At 37.0% G+C, this 16,729-nt stretch overlaps 1 protein-coding gene across 1 annotated transcript in view; it reads right to left on the reverse strand.

The window, feature by feature from the left end:
- LOC135203282 (protein krueppel-like) overlaps window positions 1-16,729 on the reverse strand; it is a 194,811-nt gene that overhangs the window by 155,280 nt on the left and 22,802 nt on the right. Inside the window, exon 2 of the mRNA XM_064233039.1 lies at window positions 745-776. Within this exon, the coding sequence (XP_064089109.1) occupies window positions 745-776 (32 nt within the window). The remainder of the gene's footprint in view (window positions 1-744; window positions 777-16,729) is intronic.

The following is a 16,729-nucleotide window of genomic DNA, read 5'->3' on the forward strand; positions in this document are numbered from 1 at the left end:
GACTGGAGTGTGGGTGATCAACATATCAATTTGCAGCCCTCTAGCCTCAGTAGTTTTGAAGGTCTGAGGGCGGACAGAAAAAGTGCGGACGGACAGACAGATAGACATCTCATTAGTTTCCTTTTACAGAAAAAAAATGAATGGAAGCTCTCTTCATATACCAGTTTCCTCGAAATTAGGGACATCAAATGTCTTTGGTGGGTCAAATTCTGACGAAAGCATGACGTAACTAACACTAGACCTCGTATGCGCTCAAGAGAAATCAATGGACCTCATGTGGTGCACTGTAGGCATTACTTGAGGTTCTTTGCAGCGTGCTTCGGCCCGTAGCTGCAACCACCTTCGTTCCTTTTACTGTACCTCCTTTCAAATTCTCTTCCTTCCATCTTACTCTCCACCCTCTTCTAGCACTTGATTCAGAGTGCAACTGCTTTGAGGTTTTCCTCCTGTTACACATTTCGAACCTTTTCACTGTCAGTTTCCATTTCAGCGCCGAATGACCTCATAGGTCCCAGTGCTTGGCCTTTGGCCTAAATTCTACATTCAACTCAACTCATGCGCAGTATTCAAACCAAAGAGAATCAAGGGCTTAAGAGACGCGACATGACAACATATAGGCCTCCAAATAGCTTCGGTTTGCCATTAGAATCAAGTTACCTCACACATTGCTTCAGAGAAACGTACTTGTTAGACCACCACACGAGCGGCTAATGTATTGACCAATGAACGCTGCTTTTAACTTACCTTCGAAAGCGACTGGGAGTCGATGTTGATACCTGTAAATAAAGCAAGGTAGCAGATGAGTGGAAAGTTTTGATAGAAAAAAAAAACACACCAATAAAGGACGCAGAAGTAACAATTACGTCAATAAAATCATCTTACTAAATTAATGATAATAATGACGACATGAATGACAACCTGGTTTCCTTACGCACGATCCATTCTCTTTACTCTTCAGCTAAATGTGACGCCAAGGTCGTAATTAAGTTGCAGCTAAATGTGACACCAAGGTCGTATTTAAGTAGAAAGGAAAAGAGACTGGCGAAAAGTAAGGGTTCAGAATCCTACTAGAAGTGTAATTAAGACAAATATTATGTATATATATATTTGTCTACACATGCATGTATGTGTATATAAAGGTATAGTATAAATATACTAACTTTATCACTTTCACAATTGTTCTGTGCATTGATACAATTACTGACAGGACCTCATTAAAACTGGATGGTATCTGACGGAGTTATTTATTTAAAAAAAATTTAAAAAGCTTTGTAGGATAATAAGGACTGTCTTTGAAAATTGGTAACGTCATTGAATAAACGTCTCGGCTAGATACCATCCAGTTTGAATGAGGTCCTGTTAGTGTGTGTATCTAATAGATATTATATAAAACAAGTAAATATTTGCAATACAGAGGTGATGGCACACAGTTTGTGGTGTTGAGTGGTTTATCTCGCCTTCTGTGTATTTGTATGAAGCGCATGGCACTGTGGAAATGTTATGTGCGATTCAACAGTTAAATCATGATTGTGGCAGAAATTTCTCTCTCTCTCTCTCTCTCTCTCTCTCCTTATTTATTATGTTTCCTCTCGTCAACGCCCTGTGGGACATTCAATCAAAGATGCAGTGCATTTCTAACCTAATACTTTTTTTCTTGTATTTTACTATATTTTTGTCCGCTGGTCTTATCTATTGCTTTATTTGTTCTGTTCTCAATAAGTGTATTTTTTTTTCTGCATTTCCCTTGACTTCCTTTTACTTCTTCCTCCTAAAGAGCACCATAATATTCTTTGGAAGTTTGAGTTTCTAGTCAATGGCTCCTTTGGTGAGATTGTTCCGTATGAATAGGTTTCATGTACTGAATAATATATATATATATATATATATATATATATATATATATATATAATATATATGTATGTATAGTATATATATATATATATATATATAAACACACATACATATGTCTGTGTGCCTATGTGGGTGTGTGTGAGCAAGTAAAGAAAGCCCGGCCGGTCGCCTTCATATCATTGCTAGCAAGTGACGGAGTCCCCTTTTCTCCCGGGCTCTTTTAATAAGTAGCTTTCGGTCAACAATAAAAAAGAGCGTAAAAGCAGTGAACTGTGAGAGATGGAATGGGGAAGGGTTCCTCCTTTTTCCTCTCGACAGGGATAGGCCTAAGTCTCTGTGTATCTCTCTTACACACACACACACACACACACACACGCACACACACACACACACACATCTAGACTCTGTCAGCTGAGAGGAGTAAGTGGATCGCCCGTTGTGTTGGCCATGTCAGTGAATGTATAGAGGCCTTTTCAGTAATTAAGTTTGCGTTTTTAATTATTCAGATGGACGCTGCTGAATGTTCGGTCATCCCCGCAGGTGACTTTGTGTTAAAAGAGGCACTGGAATTGAAGCAGGGTTTATTACCACCGGTGAAACTGCTCGTATTAACTGATGAGGGATAACATAGGAGAAAAAAAACAATACCATCTTGTTTTTAGCTGTTGGAAATCATCCAAAATTCATGTGGTAGTTCGTAACTTCTTCAGTTTTTATTCATTGTTCAGAATATGAAGCCTATTCATTTTGCACAATCCCACCAAAGGGGCCATCGACTTGAAATTCTTGAAGCTCCCAAAGAATATGGAAGAATTGAGAGGAGGTGAATGGAAATGCACAAAGGGGAGATCTCACTCATTAAAAAAGAAAAAAATAAATTATCAAATAAATTAACAAATAGACATAAATGTATTAAAATGCAAGGAGAATAATATTAGGATAGTCATGCATTGTATCTTCGCTTGAACATCTTCATTTCCAGTTGCACAACGTTCTCTCGGGTCCTACATAAAAAAAAAAAAAAAAATAGTCAACAACACTCGATTAGTTAAACATTACTTCTTTTGTTTTCATTAAATATGACATCAGTCGTATGCGATATTTCTCTCCTCTGGGATATGTAACTGGGCATTGTTATCTCTCTCTCTCTCTCTCTCTCTCTCTCTCTCTCTCTCTCTCTCTCTCTCTCTCTCTCTCTTCAAGAGGAGGAAGTGCATCATAGCTAGCTCGTTTCTCACTTTTCTTCTGGGAGGACAAAGAGAGAGAGAGAGAGAGAGAGAGAGAGAGATGGAGTGGGGGGGGGGGGGGATCTACTGACTAGAGACCCTCCCACTTTTTACTGTGTTATATTGTTGCAAATGTGGGCAAAGGTCTAAATAACTGCGTCTCTCTCTCTCTCTCTCTCTCTCTCTCTCACTTCCGTCTGCGTCCACAACAGTCGACCGGCCGTCCAGTACATGATAGACTGACCAGGTCAGCATAAACGATAATAATTTTGAACTCCACTCCCAAACCGAGAGATAACTTTGCATGGCCAGTCGATGCATATCTCGTGCAGTACTATGAAGCCCACGAAGACATTCTCCTACTCGTCAAGGTTTTTGTGTTGTTTCATTCTTGGGCTATTTTAGTGTTCTTGAAGGCGGCGCTGGAGGAAGACGTAACTGTTCATATTTGTAAAGGATTTCATAAAGTTAAAATATACACAACGAGAAAACAGAAATAACAAGCCCATTTCAGTTGAAAAATACACCCAATTTGGTTGAGAAAACACGCCCATCTCGGTTGACGTTTCTTTCTTGTTCCCTGATCTACCAATATTTGTAATTTTTTGTGATAAAATTATATATGTATATATACTATATATCATATTGAATATAAATAATTTTATTTATATATATCTACATATATCTATATCTAATAAAAGGAGCCCATAAAAACGCCAAAATATAGAAAGACAGTACTATATTTCAGAGACTGCTGTCTCTCTCTTGAGGTTAGCAGTCTCTGAAATATAATACTTTCTTTCTATATTTTGGCGTTTTTATAGGCTCCTTTTATTTGATGGAATTCTGTTGTAACACAAAATTTTTATTTTTACCAGTCATATATGTATATATATTATATATATATATATATATATATATATATATATATATATATATATAATATATATATATATATATATATATAATGTACATATATATATATATATATATAGTATATATATATATATATATATATATGTATATATATATGTATATATGTAAATATATATATATATAAATATGTATATATATATATATGTATATATTATGGATGGTCTGAGTGCTTGACCAGTGCCCATTCAATATAAGTGCAGTTTGCGATTTCATGACTTCAATCCTGCAAGACATGGTACGATTCCAAGAATAAACTATGTTGCATAGCGAAGATATTTGAATTGCACTTCGCAGCTAGGAAAGGTTTAGTTTATTTGCCTGTTTTCAATCTGACTTGTAATTATATTTAAACCTTTCATTTTTTCCCCATTTCGGGGTTGTCGTCACCTTTCACACTATGCTGTAGAAGTTGTTACTCGTTGGCTTGTTGCGTAGGGATGCGTAGATAATAATGATGACAAAGAGAAGCACAGGAGAAGATTAAGATGAAAAAGAAGATAACTTCACCTTGGAAGCGATGTTCATATGAAAATAGGACTCCTATTCATTATCATTATCCTCAAAAGGTGCTGGAACGCTGAACAGGGGAATGACAAAAGCCAGAAGCTTCTCGTGTCAAACGAAAGTCGGACGGAGAGACTAATGACAAACAAATAAAAATAAAGAAGGAATAAATGGCGCGACTGATAACAAGCTCCATAGAAGTTGAAGAGGTTGTAGGTAGGTAGGCCGATTCAAGTGACGCTGGCTTAAGTTGATATTGCATGAGAGAAACGGGGACACCTCCGCTAGATGTGGTGCACTGTAGGCATTACTTGAGGGTCTCTGCAGCGTCCTTACGGCCCCTAGCTGCAATCTCTCTCGTTCCCTTTATTGTACCTCCGTTCACGTTCTTTCTTCAGTCTGACTTTCCACTTTATCCTAACAATTGTTTCCGTGTGCAACTGCGAGGCTTCCCTCCCGTTACACCTTTCAAGCCTTCTTATCTGTCAATTTCAGTTTCACCGCTGCATGGCCTTATGGGTCCCAGCGCTTGGCCTTTGGCCTTAAATTCTATATTTTATTCTATTCTATAGGAATGCTGGAAGGCTTAAATTTACCTCTTCAAGGCTTCGTCTCCCGAGTCCTCGTTTACCTTAGCAGGAAGGGGGAGCCATTGAAATAAGGGTCTTCAGATGAAAGGGTTGGTAGAGAGAGAGAGAGAGAGAGAGAGAGAGAGAGAGAGAGAGAGAGAGAGAGAGAGAGAGGAGGGGACGGCGATCATAAAAGACTTGTATATCGGAGAAGACAGAAGCAACATAAGAGAAAAATAAAATGAAGACAGCGAGGGACATTTCACGTCCAATTAAAAAAAAAAAAAAAAAACATCGGTGCCTTCGCTTCGTATTAGTATGTATGTATTTATGTATGTCTGAATTATACATTTATGTGTGTATGTATGTGTTTACTTCATAATCGTGCTGCCCTACATGCTTTGGTGCTGTCAATGAACGAAGAATGTTTATCTCTGACTTACTTTATACGACGGGAAAATATGAAAAGGCTCTCACAAATCTGACACAGGTGGTTAGACGAAATATATCAAAACAAGTATTAGTACGCCGATGATGATGAGGACTGGTGGGTCGTAGAGGACACGAGAGAGAGAGAGAGAGAGCGAGCGCCCTGGCGTCGAGTAGCCTGTGAGTGTGAAGGCGGAACTTGAAAGACCCAAGGCACAATGAAAATTTAGATGACGAGATAAGCGCTCCCGAGAGAAAGAGGTGTCCATGCTTATATGGTCGTGGTTCATAACGTATAGGACCTATAAAGTATCGAGTTTCATTGCAGGTTCCCTGAACAACTGAATCCCTGACTGCAAATTTTCAAATTTTTCATTTTCTCTCTCTCTCTCTCTCTCTCTCTCTCTCTCTTACTAGCACCTTATTTTTCATTTAATACTACATTTGATCGTACGGCTTTGTAGTGTAAGGCTCGATACATAAAAAAAAATGCTTAAACCAAGTTCCTTAGAAGAGACTTTTCAGTTGGAAAATACTCTCTTAAAGAGCACAATACAAATATATAATATATATATATATATATATATATATATAATATATATATATATATATATATATTGTATTGTGCTCTTTAAGAGAGTAAATATATATATATATATATATATATATATATATATATATATATAAATATATATTTAATCGTATACACTTGATAATTTAAGCCACAAATATTGCTTGATATCTAGTTCGCTCTACCTCGGAAGTGACTTACCCCCTAGGGGACTAGGAGAGTAATAATGCAGAAGTGCTTTGTCACCGATGGGGTTCGAACCGCCGCCGTCTGGTTTAGAAGCCAGTGACTCATGCAGAGTTGATGGCTCGGTGGTCAAAAGTCACTGCACATCGTTGTTTCGTAAACCAGGCAGCAGCAGCGGTTCGAATCCCACTGGTGACGAAGCACTTGCCAATCATGATTTCCTTTTGGGTGTAATTTGTTCGTTAGGTGTAATGAATTGGATATTAAACGATATTTGTTGATCTTTATATATATAATATATGTGAATATCTATTTATATATATATATATATAATATATATAATATATATAATATATATATATATATATGATTGTATCAGAATTTGGAACGTACGAAGGAGTTGAACAGCAGAATTTTTACTTTGAAGCTTTGTTGCTGGAGTAAGGCTGAGTTTACAGAGACGAAATAATAATAGCGTACACAATCAAAGGAAAAATGAACGAGGTTTGAATGTGCTGTCAGTGTACCTCACGAGGTGCACTGTAGGTATTACATAAGAGTCTTTGCAGCTTCCCTTCGCCCCTCTAGCTCCAACCTCTTTCATTCCTTTTACTGTACCTCCGTTCATATTCTCTTCCATCTTCCTTTCCACCCTCTCTAACAATAGATTCATAGTGCAGCTGCTTTGAGGTTTTCTTCCTGTTACGCCTTTCAGACCTTTTGCTGTCAGTTTTCCCTTTCAGCGCTGAATGACCTCATAGGTCCCGGCGCTTGGCCTTTGGCCGACATTCTACATTCTGTTCTTACGTACTTGAGTTGCGTCTTCTTCTGTCACATTTCTCATGATACTATTTTGGTGATAGAAATTCATTTCACGATGTAATGTGGTTCGGATCCCCCAATAAGCTGTAGGTCCCGTTGCTAGGTAACCAGTTGGTTCCTAGCCACGTCAAAATATCTAATAATTCTGGTCACCCCTAGGAGAGCTGTTAATCAGCTCAGTGGTCTGGTTCAACTATGATCTACTTACTCAGACTCTTACGAAGTATTCTGTTGAAACACACACACTGCTGTGTGAAACTGGATAGTAATTATATTATATGATTCAATTACCATCTTTGCTTAATTAAGCTTTATAATTCTTTTTTTTTTTTTTTTTAGTCCCATTCCTATAACTGCTCCTGAGTTTGAGTATGTATAATATATATATATATATATATATATATATATATATATATATATATATATATATGATCTATATATATAATATATCATATATATATATCTATATCTATATCTACACTATATCTATATCTATATCTATATCTATATATATATATATATATATATATATATATATATATATTTTATATATATAGATTAAGTGATATAACATTACCGTGATTCATATACATACATCGAGCTACAAATGTCCTTTAATATCTAATTCACTCTACCTCGGAATTGATATATTTTCATATATGCTTAACCGAAGGGGAATTTTTATTAGGCGATAATAGAATTGTCGGCGCCCGGGCGCGAACCCAGGACACCATACAAATCTAGGAACGTCAGTGAAGCTTTTACCCACTCCACCACCGCAAGAGGCTATAAATTAATGCCGTCTCTCACCCTCAAATACCTTATATAATTATATGCGTGTGTTTGTATGAATATTTATATATATGTATGTATGTAAGGTAACCCACCTTGTGTCCGTTAATGGAGGGATTTGAGTGATGACTAAATGATTGTGGTGTATCAGTCATTGGTAGCGTCCTTAACGAACAAAATTGCCATCAACAATAACTAGCCCCAAGGTAAACGTTCATGTGAGCCTTAGATAGAGATTTCCCTCGCTTTCTTGAACGAAAACCTTCGTGATGAATAAGGAAGTTCCGAGAGAGAGAGAGAGAGAGAGAGAGAGAGGAAGTGAAAGAAAAGGTTTAATGAGACTTCATAGAGGCGCTGTCGTCTCGCGGTGTCCTATTCTTAAGGGCACAACAGTCGCCACTGGGCACATGTCCTTTATTCCCTGTCATTCTTTTCTTGTCTATTCTTTCCTTCCTTGGGAGGAGGATCGCTCTTTCTTCCCCTTCTTCTTCTTCTTCTGCTTCCCCTTCTTCTTCCTAAGTTGTCTTCGTGTTTGCGTTCTTTTCAGCGTCGTCTGCTTTCCTACCCTCTCCTCATTTTTAGTTTTCTGAAAAAGGAAACTATTGTGCCGGTTTGGTTGTCCGTCCGTCCGCCTTCAGATCTTAAAAACGACTGAGGCTAGAGGGTTGCATATTGGTACGTTGATCACCCACCCTCCAACCATCAAACAAACCAAATTGCAGCCCTCTAGCCTCAGTAGCCTTTCTTTTATTTAAGGATACAAGTACCCATAATCATGCGATGGCAACAAATATAGCCCAGGCCGCCACCGGGCAGTGGTTCAAGTTTTATGGGCCGCGTCTCATACCAGCATTATGGCGAGACCACCGAAAGACAGATCTATTTCCGGTGGCATTGATTATACGATGTGTAGGATATCGGTCATACTGGCCCCTACCCATAGAATAGTAAACATTCTTCTAACAACGAAAATAACAAAATTAAGTTGAATTTGATTTAGAAAATAAATTACTTTAAACAAAGGGTTGTCTCCATTTTATACGCAGTCTGTTTGTACTATGTATCAGTGTGGAAAGACCAGTAATTATTATTATTATTATATTGGAAACGACAATTGCCATGTAGTTGGTAAAGTGGCAGTAGCAAATTAGTTTAGCAGTTGCAGGAGTGGTGTCCAAAGTAGTTCCTGTAAATAAAGAGAGGCGCCTTGCAACAAAGAGGGTGTGAGATAACCCCTGGAAACAAGGACAGCGAAGATTATTGAAATTTCTTTATTGAGGGACAGCAAATTAATGCAACGCAAGGATGAACAAATCACTCAAACACTAATAACTGCAAAAGTTAGAAGTAGTACGTGCAGCCCCAACCTTATCCATACTGGGTCCCTGTAGTGGGGTGGTGCCTTCAGTGCACCTCACGTGGTGCACTGTAGACATTACTTGAAGTCCTGTACAGCGTCCCTTCGCTCCTAGCTGCAACCCCTTTCATTCTTTTTACTGTACCTCCATTCACATTCTCTTCCCTCTTGACTTTTCATTTCTCTAACAGTTGTTTCATAGTGCAACTGTGAGGTTTCCTCCTGTTATATCTTTCAGACCTTCTTACTGTCAATGTCCGTTTCAGCGCTGGGTGATCTCATAGATCCCAGCGCTTGGCCTTTGGCCTAGATTCTATATAATATTCTATGCATACTCGACGGGATATCTTCAGAACTTAAAGATGACTTGTTATAAGCTTTGGCAATTTTGAATAGGTACTATCTAGAAATCTTGACTCGCATATCGGCAAAGCTCTGGATTCGAGGAATTTAGTCTGGGCTAGGTTAGGTTAGCTTTTGCCCTTATTATTATTATTATTATTATTATTATTATTATTATTATTATTATTATTATTATTATTATTATTATTATTATTATTATTCAGAAGATGAAACCTATTCATACGGAACAAGCCCACCACGGGGACAACTGACTTGGAATTCTTGAAGCTTCCAAAGAATATTAAGGTGTTCATTAAGAAGAAGTAAGACGAGGTATAGGGAGATACAGAAAGAAGATATCTCACTTGTCAAACGAGAAATAATAAGTTAAATTAATAAATAGATAAAATATATTAAAATGCAGGGGGAATAGTATTAAGGTATTATTGCATTGGTGACAGATGGCATTGCAATAAGTTCACTGCAATAAGGTCATAAGTCAACATATCCTAGAGATGTAATAAGTAAATTTGCGAAAAGTCCCCAATGTGTACGGATTCTAGAGACAGGATAATTCCATCTTGCTCTGATAAGTTACTTTATAAGAAAAAAATAACTCTGTGAAAACAAATCGCTATATAAAAAGAAATCATATTATCACTACTTGCTTGTGGATATCAACTAACAAAAAAAAAAAAATACGCATTCATATTTCTTTGGAACAAAATGAGGAATTTTTGGACGCCATTTTCTTCTATGTGGAAGCAGAGGACATTAATCTTCTTTTTAGAGTTATTATTATTATTATTATTATTATTGTTATTATTATTATTATTATTATATTATTATTATTATTGGAGAAACCAAGCCACACTTATGTATATGTACGCATATTTAAAGATCCATTGGAACAGTTTCCCTAAAGCTTTCTGTGCAGATGTATCCTTAAATCTATTTCTATATACATCGCTGTGGATTTGTTTCTCCACTTCAAGACTCATGCTGTTACTATTATTATTATTATTATTATTATTATTATTATTTTTTTTTTTTTTTTTTTTTTTTTTTTTTTTTTTGCTCTATCACAGTCCTCCAATTCGACTGGGTGGTATTTATAGTGTGGGGTTCCGGGTTGCATCCTGCCTCCTTAACGAGTCCATCACTTTCTTACTATGTGCGCCGTTCTAGGATCACACTCTTCTGCATGAGTCCTGGAGCTACTTCAGCGTCTGGTTTTTCTAGATTCCTTTTCAGGGATCTTTGATTATATTATTATTATTATTATTTATTATATTAATTATTATTATTATTATTATTATTATTATTTCATAAAGGTGTGACATTCACTGCTAAATATTTGAAGATTGAAATAATTACATAATAAAAGATGTATGTATATATTACGTCCTACCTACCATAGGTATGCTAAACGAGAGAGAGAGAGAGAGAGAGAGAGAGAGAGAGAGAGAGAGAGAGAGAGAGAGAGAGGACATGAACAATGTTTACCGGGCTACTACTAGCATCATCACAGTCGTCATTCTGTTGCTCGCATTACATCCTCCATTTCACACCAAAGTGGCCATTGACTCTGGCCACGCACAGCTCCCTCCTACCTGAGTCCACAAATCCAGAGAGAGAGAGAGAGAGAGGAGAGAAAAAAAGGTTGAAAAAAGAAGCAGTTGGGCAGAAAAAACATCATAAAAAAAGTATCAGAATTCACTCCTTTTATCCTGGACACGCGAAGGGGGTGAGAGATAGGGTGAAAAAAAAATACGTTGTGATGTCCCCACTAGGTAGGAAGGGAGAGAGAGAAAAAATAAATATATAAAAAAAAGTTTGGGGCGGTGAATGGTCATGTCGGAAGGTCACGTGCGGTGGATAGTGAAAGCATTTATTTGTACTTCTCTAAAGGCTTCCCCCCTCCCCTCCCCCCCTTTTTTTCCCCGTTCATGTTTGCCTGTTTTTTTTTCTTTTTTTTTTTTATCTTTGGCGACGTTAAGTTTGCCAGAGCCTTTTAAACGTTACGTCACTGACTAAGCTAGTTTTTTTTCCTATTTTTCCGACGTTGTGTTCGAGCAGAGAATAGAGTCTTTCTCTGAAGCTTACTGACTTTAAAAACAAATTTGCAGAGTCCATTCGGCCCCTAGCTGCATCCTCTTTCATTCCTTTTACTGTATCTCCGTTCATATTCTCTTTCGTCTTACTTTCCTTGACCTCCTCCTAATATTTGTTTCACATTGCAACTGCTCTGAGGTTTTCCTCCTGTTACACCTTTCATACCTGTTTGCCGTCAATTTCTTTCAGCGCTGAATGACCTCGTAGGTTCCCAGTGCTTGGCCTTTGGCCTAAATCTTATATTTGTATCATAAATGCTTAGTGATTACAGCCCATATATATATATATATATATATATATATATATATATATATATATATAATATGTATAATAATAATAATAATAATAATAATAATAATAATGGTATTTATTCTAAATGACAATTCACTTACAATCAAGAAAAACATTTGTGTTCAGAACTCTTTGCTTTGGTAATGATCCCGGCTGTTTAATATATATATATATATATATATATATATATATATATAGATATATATATATATATATATATATAATATATCTATATATATATAATATATGGCCCCATTTGTCGTGCATTGCCGCTTGCACCAGACCCACAAGAGAAGCCCTTTAGGCAGATCCATGTGCTGCATTACTGTAATGTTTACTTGTTGGGATAGTCTACCTAGGCAGGTTCAGTAGACGTCACAAGAGCTAGTATTTTATGAATTTAGTAACGCTCTGATATTACTGACAGGTATTACGAATGATAATGATGCCTTGATCATATTATTATTATTATTGTTTTAAATAGACTGTGTGTGGAGTAGCATTATTACTCATAATAATTAATAATTAATAATAAATATATTATTATATTATTATTATTATTATTATTATTATTATTATTATTATTATTCTCTAGACTTGAAGTGCTGTCTGTGTCACTACGGTACTGTATGTACAAGGGAATAAGTGAAAAATGCGCAATCGAGTTTTCTGTACAGCGTATAAATCTGTATGAAACTCACAGCCACGGCCCGTGAAAATTTCAACCACACCCCGGTGGTGGCCTGTGTTGTGGACACCTAAAGCAGTGCAAGACGCACGATCATTTTATTTAAATCTTAAATAAAAAAAAATACTGAGCCTTCTATCTTCGGTAATTTATAAGATCTGAGGGCGGAGCGGACAGAAAAAAAAAAAATTCACTTGAAAATAAGATAAATAGCGCTACATTTCATCTAGTAAAATAAAATACTGGATAAATTGTTTATAAAAATTTTTATCGTTAACCCTCCAGTTGAGGTTTGGTTCATCTGGACTTTGCCAGTTCCAGCTACTTGAAATTTAAAGTCTAACTGATTTCACCATAATGCAAGATATCATGAGGGAGAAATTCCCCAGGAGATTTTAGTGCATTTTATTTTGGTTATTATGAAACCACGAGCTTGTTGGCACGTGCTACGCGTGCTGTAACCTGGCGCTGCTGTCTCCTCTAGCCTTCCATTCCCCTACCTACCACGCACCCCACCTGGGGCGGACAAACAGGTTTGCAGGAGGGTGGATGTCTCCTCTACCCTCCCATTCCCCTACCTACCCTGTCCCTCACCTGGGATTGGACACACTGGTTTGCAGGAGGAGGGTGGATGTCTCCCCTACCAGCCCTGTCCCCCACCTGGGGCGGAAAAACTGGTTTTCAAGGGGTGGATGGCTGTGTCATGTCTCCACTACTACTAGTGGAGAACAAACAAGATCCAGTTGGATTTTTTTTATTATTATTGATAATACTACTCTGAATGCCTCACTACAGTTATCTGCGTCACTTTATTACATTATAAGGGAGTTTTTGAGTCCTACGAGAATATTAATGACGACGGGAACCTGTCAATAGCGATGTTGCTGTCCTTCTGTGTCACGTGCGAGGACTTCCTATCACGGGAGAGATCAAGTTACTCAACAGACCGTTATATAATAAGAGTATTTTCCAGCCAGTCTTATCTCAAGAGGAAAGTAATGAAAAATGCCACAACATTTTTCTATCAGTTTTCTTCCTTAACCTCGGCCATTGATAGGAAGTTCTTGCGTGTATCATAATGATTGCAACACTGCGGTTTATTGATGGCCTTTTACGATTACACACACAAACTACACACAAGCGCCTCAGTGGCGTGATCGGCATGGTCTTGGCCTGCTACCTCGGTGGCCGCGAGTTCGATCCTCGGGCATTCCGCTGAGGAGTGAGAGATGTGTATTTCTGGTGATAGAAGTTCACTCTCATCGTGGTTCGGAAGTCACGTAAAGCCGTTGGTCCCGTTGCTGAATATCACCTGGTTCCATGCAACGTAAAAAACACCATCAAACAAACAAACACACACATTATATATATTATATATTTATATATATATATATATATATATATATATATAAAGAATAGTCTTGTCACATCACCGTGATTCATATATAGGTACGCATTAAGCTAAAAAAGTCCTATAATATCTAATTCGTTCTACATCGGAGTCAATATATTTTCATATATGTTATAATAGAAGGAAATTTTTATTTGGTTGATAAGAAATTGGTCAGTTCAACCAAAAAAATTCACCTTCGGTTAACATATATGAAAATATATTATACTATTATTTCCGAGGTAAAGCGAATTAGATAGTAAAATACATTCGTAGTTTAATGCGCGCGTGTATATTTGTATAAATATATATATATATTATATATATATATATATATATATATATATAAAATTTTAAATATATATATATATATATATTATATATATAATATATATTATACACTTACATTTCTTTTCTTCTTACCACCCACTTTTCATATACACACACACTTACATATCTTTTCTTTTGCCAATCATATCAACTGTCGTTGTTCATCATCTTGGTTTTCATTTATACTTGCAAAGTTATCCTTACCCACATTCGCTGTGAACGTTGGCCTCTTTCTGCTCCTCCTTGACCACTCCATATCATATCTGTCTCACCTTTTTTTTCTCGATCAAAATACGACCACTTTATTTCCTTACACTGTTGGACTGTGGAATAGTCTCCTGGGGAATTTCATGCAGTTGAATCTTAAAAGTTCAATGGAAGCTTCAATTTCTAGTCAGTGATACTAATAATGATAATAAGGTTGTGCTCTGTACAATTCTTATTGGTGGCCCTTTTATCTTTTCATTTATACAAAGGAACATTTATCACTCATCCATTTCTTCGGAACTTTCTCGTCTTCCAGTCATGCCACGCAAACCTTGGTCAGCCACACATCATTCTGTCACCATCACATGGCAGTTCATTTGTCATCCCATCAACTCCTCTCCGTAGGAGGTTAGTGACGTCAGTGCAACTCACGAGGCGCACTGTAGGCATTACTAAAGGTTCTTTGCAGCGTCCCTTCTGCCCATAGCTGCGACGCATTCCATTCGTTTTACGGTACTTCCGTTCATGACTTTCTTCCATCTTACTATCCACCCTCTGCTAACAATTATTTCTTAGTGCTACACTTTTCAAACCTAGCTACTCTTCATTTTCTTTCCAGCGCTGAATGTCCTCGTAGGTGCCAGTGCTTGGCCTTTGGACTAAGCTCTTGTATTCCATTCCAGTCCCATCAGATCCCAGTGTTGTCTGAATCTCTTAAACACGCAGTTGTCTTTCTCCGAATGTTATGTTAAACGATTTCACAAAATTCAAAATACTCGCTCCTTCGACAACGCCCCTCGATTGTTGCTGTTATTTTGAGAACCACTTGATCATTAACCTTTTCTCTTTGCATTGACCTCCCTGCAGAACAAAACTTCTTCTTTCTCAAATACTTGCTCACCTTATCCATCTACGTTTATCACTTGCTCCCCTTTTCTCTACACACTTTCTTCTTGACCACCTTGTCGAGTGTCCTGTATGACTGAAGATGCAGTTTCCCTAGTATAATCTATTATAATTGGCCTCCTTATTTCACAACTTCTTGTTATTCCACCTTCTCGATGCGGTTGAATTTCCGTTGCGTTTCCATAAATCAGGTGTATGTGTCCTTTAGATTTTATATATACATGTGATACACAAACTTGTTTATATATAAATAGACGAGTGGAAAGGTAAAAGTTTATTCATGTATTTCGGGTTGGTTTTCAGTGTCGAAGGCAGTGAACGTGTTTAATTAAGTGTGGATTTCGTGGCTTAAAGTGTGGGAGGGTTTCCGGTTGCATCCTGCCTCCTTGAGAGCCCATCACTTTTCTCACTATGTGCGCTGTTTTTAGTAGCACACACTTATTCTGCATGAGTCCTGGAGCTACTTCGGCATCTAGTTTTTCCAGGTTCCTTTTCAGGGAGCTTGGGATCGTGCCTTCTAGTGTCTCTATGATTGTGTGTACAATTTTCACTGGCATATCCCATATGCTTTTTATTGATACGTATCAATTTGTACAATTCATTATTATTATTATTATGATTTGGGAAAAACTCTCTATTACGAGAGTATATAGAATGTTCTAAGGTGCCCACAATAATAAAAAAAAAATTTAAAAGTTCGTGTGTATAATTTGTAGATACTTTATATCTTTCGCGAAGGGTTCTTCGAAAGCTATTATAAAGTGTGTATAAATTATACACGAACTTTAGACATTTTTATTATTGTGGACCCCTTAGAACATTATTATTATTATTTATTAATTACATACATAGAACAGTGTTAAAGATAGTTTGACCTACACTTAATGAAATGCAGTTTATGTATTGAATACAAAACGGAGAAATTCTACGAAACCGCAGCCAGCATTATTGGAACACGAACGAAATAAATCCACCCGTGAAGTAATCATGATAAATAAATTGGTAGTGACGGGTTCGACTGTTTGTGTAGTGCTGCATGTGTGGAAGAGAGAGAGAGAGAGTAACCGGTTTGTGTGTTAGTGTAATGCTGAATTTTTGGAAGAGAGAGAGAGAGAGAGTTACTATTTCGTGTGTGTGTTGTAGTAGCTGATTGTGTAGAGAGAGAGAGAGAGAGAGAGAGAGAGAGAGAGAATATCGGTTCTTGTGTTTGTGTAGTA

Source organism: Macrobrachium nipponense, chromosome 36 (assembly GCF_015104395.2).
Source record: "Macrobrachium nipponense isolate FS-2020 chromosome 36, ASM1510439v2, whole genome shotgun sequence".
In the NCBI taxonomy this organism is placed as follows: Eukaryota; Metazoa; Arthropoda; class Malacostraca; order Decapoda; family Palaemonidae; genus Macrobrachium; species Macrobrachium nipponense.